The sequence below is a fragment of the Cetorhinus maximus genome, chromosome 13 (assembly GCF_964194155.1).
Source record: "Cetorhinus maximus chromosome 13, sCetMax3.hap1.1, whole genome shotgun sequence".
NCBI lineage: Eukaryota > Metazoa > Chordata > Chondrichthyes > Lamniformes > Cetorhinidae > Cetorhinus > Cetorhinus maximus.
The window spans coordinates 118,816,488-118,831,265 of NC_135891.1; the positions used below are offsets into that span (position 1 = coordinate 118,816,488).

Consider the following 14,778-nt stretch of genomic DNA (forward strand, 5'->3'; position numbering starts at 1 on the left):
GGGTTGGGAAGGAGAGGAGGAGGGAGAGAGGAGCAGGACAGTGGCTAATTGATCCACCCACTCAAACAGCAAACAAGCTCATCGCGATAGTCTGGGGTGAAGTTATCAGTCAAGTGGCTATTGACAATGACCACACAAGAACAAGGTCACGTTTATAAAGAACGTGCATTAAGCGAGGCAAGGGTTATGGTGGGTGACGGCAAAGTGGAATTGAGACACAACCAGATCAGCCATGATCTTATTGAATGGTGGAGCAGACTCAAAGGGCTGAATGGCCTACTCCCACTCCTAAGTCCTATGTTCCTAATATAGTTTCTTTCACAATCTCAGGTCATCCTAAGGCACTTCACAGCCAATGAAGTTCTCTTTGAAGTGTAGTCACTGTTGTAATGTAGAAAACATGGCAGCCAGTCTGTGCACAGCAAGATCCCACAAACAGCAATGTGACAATGACCAGATAATTTGTTTTTTTAGCAAGGAGAAAATATTGGCCCAGAGCATCAGGAAGAACTAACTCCCTTGGTTTACTGGGAAAAATGACCATAGGATCATTTAAATCTGCCTGCAAGGGCAAACAGGGCCTCAGTTTAACATCTCACCCCAGAGGCGGCACCTCTGACAGTGCAGCACTCCCTCAGTACTGCTTGCAGAGCTATTGTTGCTCAGTCAGATCCTGGAACTCCTTCCCTAACAGCACAGTGGGTGTACCTACACCACATGGACTGCAGCGGTTCAAGAAGGCAGCTCACCACCACCTTCTCAAGGGCAATTAGGGATGAGAAATAAATGCCGGTTCTGAAGAAGGTTCATATTTGACTCAAAACGTTAACTCTGTCTCTCTGTCCACAGATACTGAGTTTTTCCAGTGTTTTCTATATTTGTATTATGTTATAATAAATGCTGGCCCTGGCAGCGATGGCCAGGCCCTGATGATGAATTAAATAAAAGACAGCCTTCATATTAGCAAGGGATTTGTTTCCTTATTCCCACAGATTCAACAGATGACCACACGTTGCTATGGTTACTAAACCACATACGGCTGGGAATCCCGGAGTTGATCATCCAGATTCGGCATCACAAACACACCAACGTTTATGCATTCTTCATGACAGCAACCTATCAGAAGTAGGTGGGAGCCGGGTCCTATGTGAACTGGTTTCATTGAGCCGGGGGCTGTACTGGCTGTGGGGTGCCTGGCGTCTGTGTGTGTTTGGAATTTGTGGGGGAGAGGTGGTCATGGCTGGGGTTAGCATGGGATGTGTGCAAGAATCAAGGGTGTGTCCATTGTACAGGAGCTGGCTGCGGTCTGTGTATGTGCTGGGCCTTTCTGGAGTTTGATCGGTGACTGGGCTCTCTCAATTTCTGTGTGCAGCTTGCTCCGAGGAGCTGAGGAGATGGGTCTGCGGAAACCAGTGAAAGAGGAGTTTGGGGGAGGGTCGAGGGCCTTTTCCTGTGAGGAGGATTACATCTACGAAAACATTGAAAATGAAATCTATTTCTTCACTTCTCAGGTGAGTCGGTTGGTAGGGAGTTTCACCAACTGTCCTTTTGGTAGGGGGATTTATAACACAACAACACAAAAACCCTCTTCAAGACTTAAGCACAGAATCCAGCCTCCTGGTGCAGTACTAAAGGAGTGCTACATTGTCTGAGGTGGCGTCTTTCAGGTGAGATGTTAAACCAAGGCCCCCATTTACCTTCTCAGGTGGATGTGAAAGATCCCACGGCCACTATTTTGATAGAGACCATGGGAGTTCTCCCCAATGTCCTGGCTTAACATTATCCCTCAACCAACACCACCGAAACACATTACCTGTCTTTGCTGTTTGTGGGAGCTCGCTGTGTGAACATTGCTGTGTTTCCTACCTTGCAGCAACAACTACATTTCAAGATCCCCCTTTTCTCGTTGTGTCTGTCCCTCTCTCTTACCATGCCTGTCTGTATCTCTCTCTCTCTCTCTCACACCAGTCCGTCTCTGACTGTGACCCACTCTATCATTACCTTTAAAATGTGGCTTATGTGAGCTCCTTCCCATTGGCCCTGCTTCATGTTTAATCCCCCCCGTCAATTAACCGGTGCGGGTACATTTCTGAGAGAGTGGGAAAGGCCACCAGTCCTGCACCCTCTGTTACCCCCTCTATCACTTTCCCTGCCAGAGAGAGGGAGAGCTGTGCAACAAATGCAGAAATTCCAAATTGACTTTTAAAATGCACGTGTTATAATCACTCAATAAATGGCAGCTTAATTGCTGACTAAACAGGGTCACACAGCAAAAGGAAGCTGGATGTGGACGAGGGCAAAAGGATTAGAGGGATTGGATGATAGAATGAGATGAAGAGGGATGGGAGGAGATTCATATGCAGCATAAACACCAGCATAGACCAGTTGGGCTGAATGGCCTGTTTCTGTGCTGTAACATTCAATGTAACCAAATGTAGCTCTGCTGAATCACCTCAGGCCTTGGTAAGAAATATGTGGTTCGAGGGATTCTTTGAAGCAAAATGGAATGAAAATGTCTTGTGTCTTCACAGGAGCGGCAGAGCATTATCAGGCACTGGCTCGAGAACCTGCGAGCAAAGCAGGGAGAAAGTCTACACAATATCCACTTCCTGGAGGGGCAGCCAATCAGTAAGTAGCATATCAGATAAAGCTCAGGGGTCCGTGGAAATTCTGTTTGCAAGTGGCGCACTCTCCTGCATGCAGCAGGCCATCCATGATATTCAATATAGCACAAGCTTATTGTCCACCTCCCTCCAGAACCTTGGTCCTGACCTCTGAGCCCAAAGGTGTTACATCATCTTCCAGTTTGACTCTGAACTTGCCTTCAAGCCCCCAACGTAACTACAGGTCCCTTTGTGTCCATCCCTCTGACCGGTCCATCTCTAACTGACTGGACACCTCACTACCTGTAATACCTGGCTCCCACACACCTATAGATGTGGTGTCAGCCATATCTCCAATGGTAGCTCTCTCAACGTAAGATCATAAGAAATAAGAGCAGGAGTAGGCCATTTGGCCCCTCGAGCCTATTCAATAAGATCATGGCTGATCTGATTATACTTAACTCCACTTTCCTTCCTGTCCTCATAACTCTTGACTTGATTTTCAATCAAAAATCAGTCTAACTCAGGCTTGGATATATTCAATGACCCAGCCTCCACTGCTCGCTGAGGGAGAGAATTCCAAAGATTAACGAACCTCTGAGAGAAGAAATTCCTCTGAGGTAAAGGTTGTGGGTTCAAGTTCTGACTTGAGAGTCTTTGAGAACAACCTTGTGTTGGGAGCAGGAGATCACCTGATGAAGTCTGCAGAGTTGTCAGCGCTGACAAGGTGGGGAGGGGGTTGAGTGTGGAGAGTGGTGGGTAGGGAATGTTGGGGGACGGGTGAGAAAGTTGGGGGATTGGTGAATGTGGAACCAGGAAAGAGGGGTAGGTGGTGAATTCCTGAAGTCCTGTTGAGTTATCTGGATACTAACCAGTCCGTGTTATGTCCAGTTGCAGAGCTCCTGACCCGAGGGATTATTCAGCAAGTCTTTCCCATCCATGAGCAGCGCATCCTTAACCGATTGGTGAAATCATGGGTTCAGGCCGTCTGCGAGTCACAGCCAATAGGTATGTACAAAATTATTGTGCGTCGTAAGTGAAAGATCATCGGACATTTCAGGAGCAGGAAAGACCTGTTAGAGGAGACAATCCACAGACTAATTATTAAATGTTGATTTATATAATGTTTCCTTCCAGTCTTTTCAAACTTGTTGTGTCCTGTGCTGTGGGGCCTCCTGCACAGTGGGGTCTCCTGCGCCATGGGGCCTCCTGCACAGTGGGACCTCCTGCGCCATGGGACCGCCTGCACAGTGGGACCTCCTGCACCGTGGGGCCTCCTGCACAGTGCGGCCTCCTGCACAGTGGGGCCCCCTGCACAACGGGACTTGGTCCTTTATCAAGGCCTTTGCTGTGCCTTTCATTTCCTGGTATTCTAAGGTGATAAATCTGTCTTCTCTTTCCTCTCCTCCAGATGAGATCTGTGAATATTTTGGGGTTAAAATCGCAATGTATTTCTCCTGGATTGGATACTACACATGGTGCATGATTTATCCAGCTGTGATTGGCTTTGGACTGTGGACATTTACAGAGTCTGACCAGGTAGAGTTTACAATGAATGATATACCTAACATACAAAGGCCAGAAATCACCCCTGAATTTCCATTGTAGCAAGTAAATAATGGCAGAATATTATCCTTTGTACACCAAGATTTACACTAATTGTAGGTTAATGTAGGAAGCTCCAGTCAAACAGCTGTATTCTCAGTGAAGGATTTGCTGCAAAGCTTTATTCTTGTCCAGTGACCATATTTATTTATCACCAGCACTCTCACCACTAAGTCTGAAGATTATGGGCTCAAATCCAGCTCCAGAGACATGAGCACAAATTCCATGTAACCCCAGTGCTAGTACTGAGGGTTGCACTTTCAAAGAAGGAGGCCAGCTAGACCATTCCAGCTCTCTGTAGAGCAACCCATTCTCCTACTCTATCCCTTTAGCTTTGTGAGTTTATTCCCCTCAAGTGCCCATCCAATTTCCTTTTGAAATCATTGATTGTCTTCAGTTCCACTGCCCTAGTAGGCAGCGAGTTCCAGGTCGTCACCACTCACTGTGTGAAAAAAGTTCTTCCTTACATCCCCGCTGCATCTCTTGCACAAAACCGTAAATCTGTGTCCCCTGGTCCTTGTGCCATCAGCTGATGAGAAGAGTTTTTCTTTGTCTACCTGATCAGCTCCTGTCGTAATCTTGTCTTTTGGTCGAGATGTTGAACCTAGACCTCACCTGCCCTCTGAGGTTGATGCTAAAGATCCTGTGACCCTGTTTCAAAGAAGAGCAGGGGGTGTTCCGGCCAATGTTTATCCTTCAACCAATGTCACAAAAAAAAAGATCTAGTCACTTATCACATTGCTTTTTCATGGGATCTTGCCGTGCGCAAATTGGCTGCTGCGTTTCCTACAGTACAACAGCGTCTACACTACACTTCAAGAATTGGCTATAAAGCACTTTGGGATGTCCTGAGGTCATGAAAGGTGCTATATAAATGCAAGTTTTCTTTCCTTAACAGACGAGCCGTGATGTGATCTGTGTGGCTTTTGCCCTGTTTAATGTTGTGTGGACCACCTTGTTTCTGGAAGGTTGGAAGCGTCAGAGTGCGGAGCTTGCTTACAGATGGGGAACATTAGACCGGCCAGCAGAGCTTATCGAGGAGCCCAGGACCCAATACAGGGTGAGTGTGGCTCAAATATCTGGGCTTCGTTTACACACACGGGGCAGGATTTTTGTCGGGCGGTGGGCCCAGGAGTGGCAGTGAAACAGACAGCCGCCCGCCATGAGAACCTCAGCGCTACCGGGTGGGGGAGGGGTGGAGCGCGAGTGCTAAAGTCTGCGCAAGCGCTGGGGAGCGCACACCGAAAGCTCCCTGGGGGCACAGAGAGCTGAAGAATTTTACAATGAAAAATAAAGGTTTTACAAGTAAGGGAAACATATCCCTACTTGTGATTCAGTCGCATGAACAAGGACATGTTAAAAATAATGTCTGAAAATTTTTACTTTGTTTTAAATTACTGTTGCAAAGGCCACCTGGCCTGTTTGCCCGCCCGCCGACTGTAAGGTTGGACGTGCAGTGAAAAATACAAATTACTTGCTTGTTTAATGGCCTTAACAGACCTCTTAATTGTCGGCAGGCGCGTTGCCGACTCTCGCGTGCACCCTCCGACCGAAATATCACGCGGGTGCGCGATGATGTTGGGACGCTCGCCCAATGTCATCACGCACTATTTTACTCCCAATTGGGTCGGGCACCTGCCCGCCCACAGGACATAAAATTCTGCCCGTGGTATAAAGTACGACATGGTAGGATCCAAAATGTAAACTGGTGAGGAAATGCCTTTTCGTTAATTACAGACAATTTACAGCACAAGAAACAGGCCATTTGGCCCAACTGGTGTTTATGCTCCACATGAGCCTCCTCCCACCCCCTCTTCATCTCACCTTATCAACATATCTTCTATACCTTTCTCCCTCGTGTGTTTATCCAGCTTCCCCTTAAAATTTATCTATGCCTATGGTAGCAAGTTCCACATTCTCACCACAATCTGGGCAAAGGAGCTTCTTCTGAATTCCCCATTGGACTTATTCGTGACTATTTTACGTTTAAAGCCTCAAATTCTCTTTAAGCCATATTATCCTTAACTAAAGATGATTTTGCCCCATTTATAATCTGCTGACGTGTAAATACTGAGGGAAAATAAACCTTGTTCGGAGCTCATTAACCTCCGAAATCTGTTACTGAACCTTTCTGTATTGAAGCAATTCAGGAGGTGATGATATTCCCATTGAGCCAATGGACAAACTAAGGCAGAAGGAGGTTCATGTTGAGCATAAGCACTGGCACAGATTATTTGGGCCGAATGGCCTGTATCTGTGCTGTAAAATTATATCATAAGAACCAACCCCTTAGCACAGACTGTAATCACGTGCAGCCCAGACCACTGTTTTGAAAAAGAGCATGTGAGTTCTCCCCGGTGTCCAGTCCAAAATTTATCCCTCAAATATCAGTGAAAACCAGGTTATCGAGCCATTATTTCATTGCTGTTTGTGGGAGTTCCAGTGTGCAGATTGGCTGTTGTGTTCCCTGCATTACAACAGTGACTACACGTGAGAAGTACACCATTGCCTGTAAGGTGCTTTCGAATGTCCTGAGTTGATGAAAGGCGCTATAGAAATGGAATTCTTTTTACACTGGCGAGTGGTGCCTGAATTAGGGAAATGTTCTGTTCCTGACATTAATGTCCCTCAGCCTGATAAGCACACAAGTTATCACACTGTTTGCTGTATGATATTTTTAATACTTCTCTTCTCTCTTTCCTGGCAGGGTGTTAAGCGAGTTAGCCCAGTTACAGGCTGTGAGGACTTCTATTACCCACCTTGGAAACGGAGGTTGTTCCAATATTTTGTCAGTCTTCCTGTCTGTCTCTTCTGTCTCTGCGTGGTCTTCTTGATCATGTTAATCTGCTTTGAACTGCAGGTCAGTACCAGACACCTGTTGAGGCTCTTGTATCGAAGCTTTGTGATGAACAATTTGCGCCCAACTACTCCCAATGAGCTCTACTATTGCTAGTAAACCTTACTAATACTAATAAAACCTTACAGTTACTGAAAAATTATCTGAATTTTGAAAGATTAATGAGCAAAATACTCAACAATCGCTTAACTGCTTCCCTCCTCCTTCACTGCACCGAATTGCCTTACTCACCAAAATCCCAAGTTCGCATTCTGTGACACTCAGTGAACACAAGAACATGAGAACTAGGAGCAGGAGTAGGCAATTCAGCCCCTCAAGCCTGCCCCGCCATTCATTACAATCATGGCTGATCTCTTTTCGGTCTCAACTCCAATTTCCCGCCCTCTCTCCATAACCTTTCAACCCATTACTAATTAAAAATCTGCCTATCTCCTCCTTAAATTTATTCAGCGTCCCGGCATCCACTGCACTCTGAGGTAGTGAATTCCACAGATTCACGACCCTTTGAGAAAAGTAATTCCTCCTCATCTCTGATTTAAATCTACCCCCCCTTAGCCTAAAACTATGGTCTCTCATTCTAGAATACCCCACAAGGGGAAACATCCGCTCCACGTCCACTTTGTCTATCCTGTTTAGCATCTTATATACCTCAATTAGATCTCCTCTCATCCTTCTAAACTCTAGCGAGTATAGGCCTAAACTGCTCAATCTCTCCTCATAAGACAAGCCCCGCATCTCTGGAATCAATCTAGTGAACCTCCTCTGAACCACCTCCAATGCAACTACATCCTTCCTTAAGTAAGGGGGCCAAAACTGTGCACAGTGCTCCGGGTGCGGTCTCACCAATGCCTTGTACAGTTGCAACAACACTTCTCTATTTTTATACTCTATTCCTTTAGCAATAAATGCCAAAATTCCATTTGCCTTCCTTATTACCTGCTGTACCTGCATACTAGCTTTCATCGATTCACGCACGAGGAACCCAGATCCCTCTGCACTGAAGCATTCTGAAATTTCTCTCCAATTAAATAATAAGTCACCTTTTTATTCTTCCCAATGATCACTTCTCAGTGATGAGCTCTGTGTTCATGCTTGCTTACCAGAACCCACGGCATTATTCAAAGAAGAGTAGGGGAGCTCTCCTCAGTGTATTGGCCAATATTTATCCCTCAACTACTATCACTAAAATCAGATTAACATGCTTAATTACAGATATTACTATTTGCTGAGTTGCTGTCAGAGTGACCTACATGACAACAGTCACGACACTCTAATAATAATTCATGGTTTGCAGTTCCCTGAGGTAGTTCAATTCAAAGGGCTATTTTTACACAAGTCTACTCATTACTTTTGATCCTAAATTTCATTCTGCTTCATTTTTTAGGAATTTGTGTCAAGTATTAAAGAATTGCCACGGATAGTCACCTATTTTCCTAAAGTCCTTTTGGCTGTTGTGGTTACAATTCTTGACGATGTTTACAAGAAAATTGCCTACTGGTTAAATGACATGGGTACGTACCAAATATACTTTCCTCTCCAGGGGTAGGGGGGTGGGGGGAGGTGGGTGAGCGTGGTGGGTGAGCGAGTTGGGGTAAATGGGCCAATCACACCCTCCCTAGGGTTTATTTTTCACAATTATTTCATTTACTCAAGATTAGAAGGACCTCAGTTATTTGGTGGGACTTAAAAAGCCGGGATTGTTCTCCCAGGTGCAGAGAAGGTTAAGGGCAGATTTAATAGAGGTGTTCAAAATCAGGAGGGGGTTTAATAGAGTAAACAAGGAGAAACTGTTTCCACTGGCAGGAGGATTGGTAACCAGAGGACAGAGATTTATGATGATTGGCAAAAAAAAACTAAATGTAAAAATGAAGAAATATATTTTACGCAGTGAATCTGAATTGGATATACTGGTGAAAAGGAAAGATGTATGGACTATGGGAGAAGAGCAGGGGGAAGGTGAGAATTTGGACTAATTCATCCAGGGGGTTGTGAATCTTCGGAATTCTCTACCCCAGAAGGTTGTGGATGCTCCATCACTGGGTATATTTAAGGCTGAGGATGATAGATTCTTGATCGCTCAAGGAATCAAGAGCTTTTGGAGGAGGGCAGAAAAGTGGAGCTGAGACAGAAGGTCGGCCATGATCTTATTGAAAGGTGGAGCAGGTTCGACGGGTCTTATGGCCGATTCTTGCTCCTATTTATTATGTTCTTGTCCCACTCCAGAGACTTGAGCACAAAACTCTACACTGACACACCCAGTGCAGCACTGAGGGAGTGCTGCACTATTGGGGACACTGTCTTTCAGGTGAGACAGTAAACTGGGGCCCTATCTGGTCTGTCAGGTGGAAGTAAAAGATCTCATGACATTATCCAAAGAAGAGTAGAACTGTTCTCCCTGGTCATAGAATTGTTACGGTGCAGAAGTGTCTACACCGGCTCTCCAAATGAGCAACTGACCTCGTGCCATTCCCCACCTTCTCCCTGTAACCTTGCACATTCTTTTTCTTCAAATAACAGTCTAATTCCCTTTTGAATGCTTCAGTTGAACCTGCCTTCACCACACATTCAGGTAGCACATTCCAAACCCTAACCACTCGCTGTGTAAAAACGTTTCTCTCCTCATATCATCTTTGCTTCTTTTACTAATTACTTTAAATCTGTGCCCCCTCATTCTTGATCCTTTCGCAAGTGGAAACAGTTTCTCCCTATCTACTCTGTCCAGACACCTCATGATTTTTAATACCTCTATCAAATCTCCTCGCAACCCTTCATTTTTTCTAAGGGAAACAGTCCTAACTTCTCCAATCTACCTTCATAACTGAAGTTCCTCATTCCTGGAATCATTCTCATGAACCTCTTCTGCACCCTTTCTAATGCCTTCGCATCCTTCCTCCAATGTGGTGGCCAGAACTGAACACAATACTCCAGCTAATGCTGAACTAGTGACTTATACAAATTCAATATAACTTCCTTGGTCTTGTACTCTATAGCCCTGTTAATATAGCCTGTCCTAAGAACATAAGAACGTAAGAAATAGAAGCAGGAGTAGGCCAATTGACCCCTCAAGCCTGCCCCGTCATTCAATAAGATCATGGCTGATCTTCCCCAGGCCTCAACCCCTCTTTCGTGCCAGCTTCTCATAGCCCTCAACTCCCCAACATTTCAAAAATCTATTTACCTCTTTAAATACTTTCAGTGATCTGACCTCCACAACTCTCTGAGGTAGAGAATTCCAGACATTCACTACCCTCTGAGAGAAGAAATTCCTTCCCATCTCAGTTTTAAATGAGTGTCCCCTTATTCTGTAACTATGTCCCCTAGTTCGAGATTCCCCCACTAGTGGAAACATCTTCTCAACATCTACCCTGTCAAGCCCCCTCAGGACCTTGTACGTTTCAATAAGAGCACCCCTCATTCTTCTAAACTCTAATGAATAACCTGTTTAGCCGTTCTGGATAAGTCAACCCCTTCATCCCAGGAATCAGCCTAGTGAATCTCTTTTGAACTCCCTCCAATGCTAGTATATCCTTTCTTAAATACAGGGACTGAAGCTGTACATAGTACTCCAGGTGCGGCCTCACCAACACCCTGTACATTTGTAACAAGACTTCCCTATTTTTAAACTCTAACCCCCTAACAATATAGGCCAAAATTCCATTTGCCTTCTTGTCCTGGCCAATGTTTATCCTTCAGCCAACATCGCTAAAATAGATTATCTGATCATTTATCACATTGCTGTTTGTGGGAGCTTATGTGTAAATTGGCTGCCACGTTTCCTACATTACAACAGTCACCACACTTCAAAAAATGTTTCATTGGCTGTGCTAGGATGCCTTGAGGTTGTGAACGCAAGTTTTATTTTATTTATCTAACACCATTCAGTAACCAATGAACTAAAGCAGCCACAATGACCAATTCACACTCAGCTTTTAGTCTGATCGTTTTACTAACAAAAACACTAAACGGTTAAGATCACAAACATGCACACCATGCCAATATGGGTATTGATATCACATGACCAACCCAACAGCTCAAAACTGGACCTCCATGAGGCACTGTGTATCATTGACAGAAACAGAATTGTATTCCGCCACATCCTGTAAGCTCACAGCCTGGCATATCCTTCAGTCTACCATTATCATCGCACAAACATCACTAGTAACTGGTTTCACAACTTCACTCTCTAACCCATGCTATCGATTCAAGCCAATTTTGCAACTTCCCAGATTCCCAATTGGTTAAGTATTGCCTCCTCCATGCACCCCACACCCCCACCCCCCGCCTGTTTCCTGGTTGATAGTGAGGATTAAATAGTTAAATTATGAGAGCAGGTTACATGAACTTGACTTGTATTCCCTCGTGTATGAATGATTAAGAGGTGGTCCGATTGAGGTGTTTAAGATGACTAAAGGATTTGACAGGGTTGATAGTGAGAAACCATTTCCTCTGGTGCGGAGGGAGGAGTCCAGAACAAAGCGGCAAATCTTAAAATTAGAGCCAGGCCATTCAGGGGTGATGTCAGGAAGCACTTCTTCACACGAAGGGGAGAGGAAATCTGGAACTCTCTCCTCCAGAAAAACTGTTGATGCTGGGTGGGAGTGGGAGGGGGACGGGGGGCATTGGATCTTTCAAGCCAGAGATTGATAGCTCTTGTTGGAGTCAAGGTGGGTAAATGGAGTAGAGGTACACATTAACCATGTGGATAGTGGAACAGACTGGAGGGACTAAATGGTCTGCTCCCATTCTCCTATTACGGAGGAGTAAGATACCTGACAACCCAATCTAGGTTGCACCCAAACAAACTTTTAGGAGTAATAACTTTCAATGGTTCAGGAGAGCTTTGGTGAGTTAGTGGGATGTTCCTGATATTCTGCGACCCTTAAAACTGTGCAGTAGCTCATTACGTCTGACTCCTCCAACAACCTGCTAAAGCTCAACAATCAAGGGCATTTTAGTTGCCCAAAACTTGAAATGAAAATAAGGTCAATCAGCCCGGGGTCAGTGGTGATTATGTAGGAAACATATGGATTCATGCTGCACCGCAACTCCAACCAGCCTCGCTGCTGATTGGTTTACAACTCCGATCAGCCTCGCTGCTGATTGGATTACAACTCCGATCAGCCTCGCTGCTGATTGGTTTACAGCTCCGATCAGCCTCGCTGCTGATTGTTTCTACCTGTTATAGAAGGGTCACTGTGTCTTAGTCATGTTTCTCTGTATTTCCTTCTTGCAGAGAATTACCGCTTACAGAGTGCCTATGAGAAACACCTCATCATTAAAATAGTTTTGGTAAGTATTGTCTTTTGGATGAGATGTTAAACTGGATTCCCATCTGTCATAGGTTCATTTACAGCACAGAAGGAGGCCATTTGACCCATCGAGTCCATGCCGGCTCCCTGCAGAGCAATCCAGTCAGTCACAGTACTCCACTCTATCCCCCTAGCCCTGCAAATTTATTTCCTTCAAATACCCATCCAATTTTCTTTTGAAATCGTTGATTGTCTCTGCTCTCTCTGCCCTGCAGGCAGCGAGTTCTGGGTCATTACCACTCACTGCATAAAAAGTTCTTCTGCACATTCGCCCTACATCTCTTGCCCAAAATCTTAAATCTATGTCCCCTAGTCCTTGTACCATCAGCTAATGGGAAGAGCTTTTCCTTGTCTACCCTACCCAAGCCTGTCATAATCTTGTACACCTCTATCCAATCTCCCCTCAACCATCTTTGCTCCAAAGAGAACAACCCCAGCTTCCCCAACCTAACCTTGTAACTAAAATGCCCTCATCCCTGGAACCATTCTGGATGAGTGCAGCTCCAACAACATTCAAGAAGCTTGACATCGTCCAGGGCAAAACAGCCCGCTTGATTGACACCACATCCACAAACATTCACTCCCTTCACCACCGATGCACAGTAGCCGCAGTGTGTATCACCTACAAGATGCACTGCAGAAACTCACCAAGGTTCCTTAGATAGTACCTTCCAAACCCACGACCGCTACCATCTAGAAGGACAAGGGCAGCAGACACATGGGAACACCACCACCTGGAAGTTCCCCTCCAAGTCACTCACCATCCTGACTTGGAAATATATCGCCGTTCCTTCACTGTCGCTGGGTCAAAATCCTGGAACTCACTCCCTCACTCCCACTGTGGATGTACCTACACCACATGGACTGCAGCGGTTCAAGAAGGCAGCTCACCACCACCTTCTCAAGGGCAATTAGGGATGGGCAATAAATGCTGACCAAGCCAGCGACACCCACATCCTGTAAATGATTTTTAAAAAAATCTCTGCACACTTTCCTCAAGTCTAGTGATAAGAGCTGGACATAATACTCCAGTTGGAGTCTAGCCAGAGCTTTATAAAGGTTTAGCTTGTACTCAATGCCTCTATTTACGAAGTCCAAGATCCCTTTTGCTTTGCTAACCACCTTCTCAATATGTCCTGGCACCTTCAAAGATCAATACACATGAACCCCCAGGTCCCTCTGTCCCTGGGCACTCTTTAGAACTGTGCCATTAAATCTCTATTGCCTCTCCTTGTCCCTTCTGCCAAAATGCATCACCTCACACTTCTCTGTATTAAATTCCATCTGCCACTTGTCTGCCCATTCTGCTAGCCTATCCATGTCCTGTTGCAGGTAATTCATCTCATCCTCACTGTTTGCAACTCCTCCAGGTTTGGTATTGAAATTTTATTCTGTATTCCAAGATCCTAGTGATTTATATATAGCAGAAAAGACAGTGATCCTAGCATTGACCCTTGGGAAACACCACTGTCTATCACCCTCCAGTCCCAAAAACAACCACCTACCTTGACCAGCTACTTGCTGTCCTTAAGCCAATTGTTTTATCCAATTGCACACTGGCCCTCCTATTCCATAAGCATTGCTGAAAAAGGAGACATGTTAAAGATATTTGTCTTGTGTTCATCAGGACAAATGCAAGAATGCCCAAATTTCAACCAGCCCGTGTTTGCAAAACTCAGAACATAACGCCTAACGTTAGATGTGATTCTACAATTGGATAGCACTTGCTGAACCACCCCGAATGTGCTCAGAATTACACTAACAAGCAATTTAAAATTATCAGTCAGACTCGCAATGTGGCTCACTTATGCTTGCTAGAAGCTACGTATATTCATACAGAGGGACCTGTCCTCTGCAGACAAAAGGAACATGTCCAGGCATTGCATCTTTTCTGAATTAAACAAGAGCATGGGGACAATAGGTCCCTGGTGCATTCTCCATGGCAATGCTCTGACCAATGAGAGTCAGCTTCCCAAACTTTTCTCATGTAGCATACCCTTTGAAATTTGGCTTACATGCAGGTTATATTAGACTTGGTATTATGTAATTTGACAGGATTAATTAATGACCTCAGAGTGAAGGCACCCCTAGGTAGCAGTGACCACAATATGATTGAATTTTACATCCAGTTTGAAAGGGAGAAGAGTGGGTCTAAGACTAGTATTTTAAACTTCAATAAGGGCAACTATGTGGGCATAAAAGCTGAGCTAGCTGAAGTTAACTGGGATACTAGGCTAGAGGATAGACCAATAGAGAAGCAGTGGCAGACACTTAAGGGGATATTTCAGAATACTCAGAATAAGTATATTCCTAATATAAAGCAAAATTCTAAAAGGAGAACCCACCATCCGTGGTTAATTAAAGAAGTTAGGGAAAGCATTAAACTTAAGGAAAAAACATATAA

The 14,778-nt window shown here is 44.9% G+C and overlaps 1 protein-coding gene across 3 annotated transcripts in view; it reads left to right on the top strand.

The window, feature by feature from the left end:
* Positions 1-14,778, top strand: part of ano8b (anoctamin 8b) — a 151,301-nt gene that overhangs the window by 56,722 nt on the left and 79,801 nt on the right. For 2 of the 3 annotated variants that reach the window (XM_078556174.1, XM_078556175.1), the window contains exons 3-11: positions 993-1,125; positions 1,373-1,511; positions 2,532-2,628; positions 3,495-3,611; positions 4,015-4,142; positions 5,107-5,268; positions 6,916-7,068; positions 8,450-8,576; positions 12,299-12,354. In XM_078556174.1, coding sequence (XP_078412300.1) covers positions 993-1,125; positions 1,373-1,511; positions 2,532-2,628; positions 3,495-3,611; positions 4,015-4,142; positions 5,107-5,268; positions 6,916-7,068; positions 8,450-8,576; positions 12,299-12,354 — 1,112 coding nt within the window. Of the gene's footprint in view, positions 1-992; positions 1,130-1,372; positions 1,512-2,531; positions 2,629-3,494; positions 3,612-4,014; positions 4,143-5,106; positions 5,269-6,915; positions 7,069-8,449; positions 8,577-12,298; positions 12,355-14,778 lie in introns of those variants that run through there. The other variant, XM_078556176.1, reaches the window with a different exon arrangement.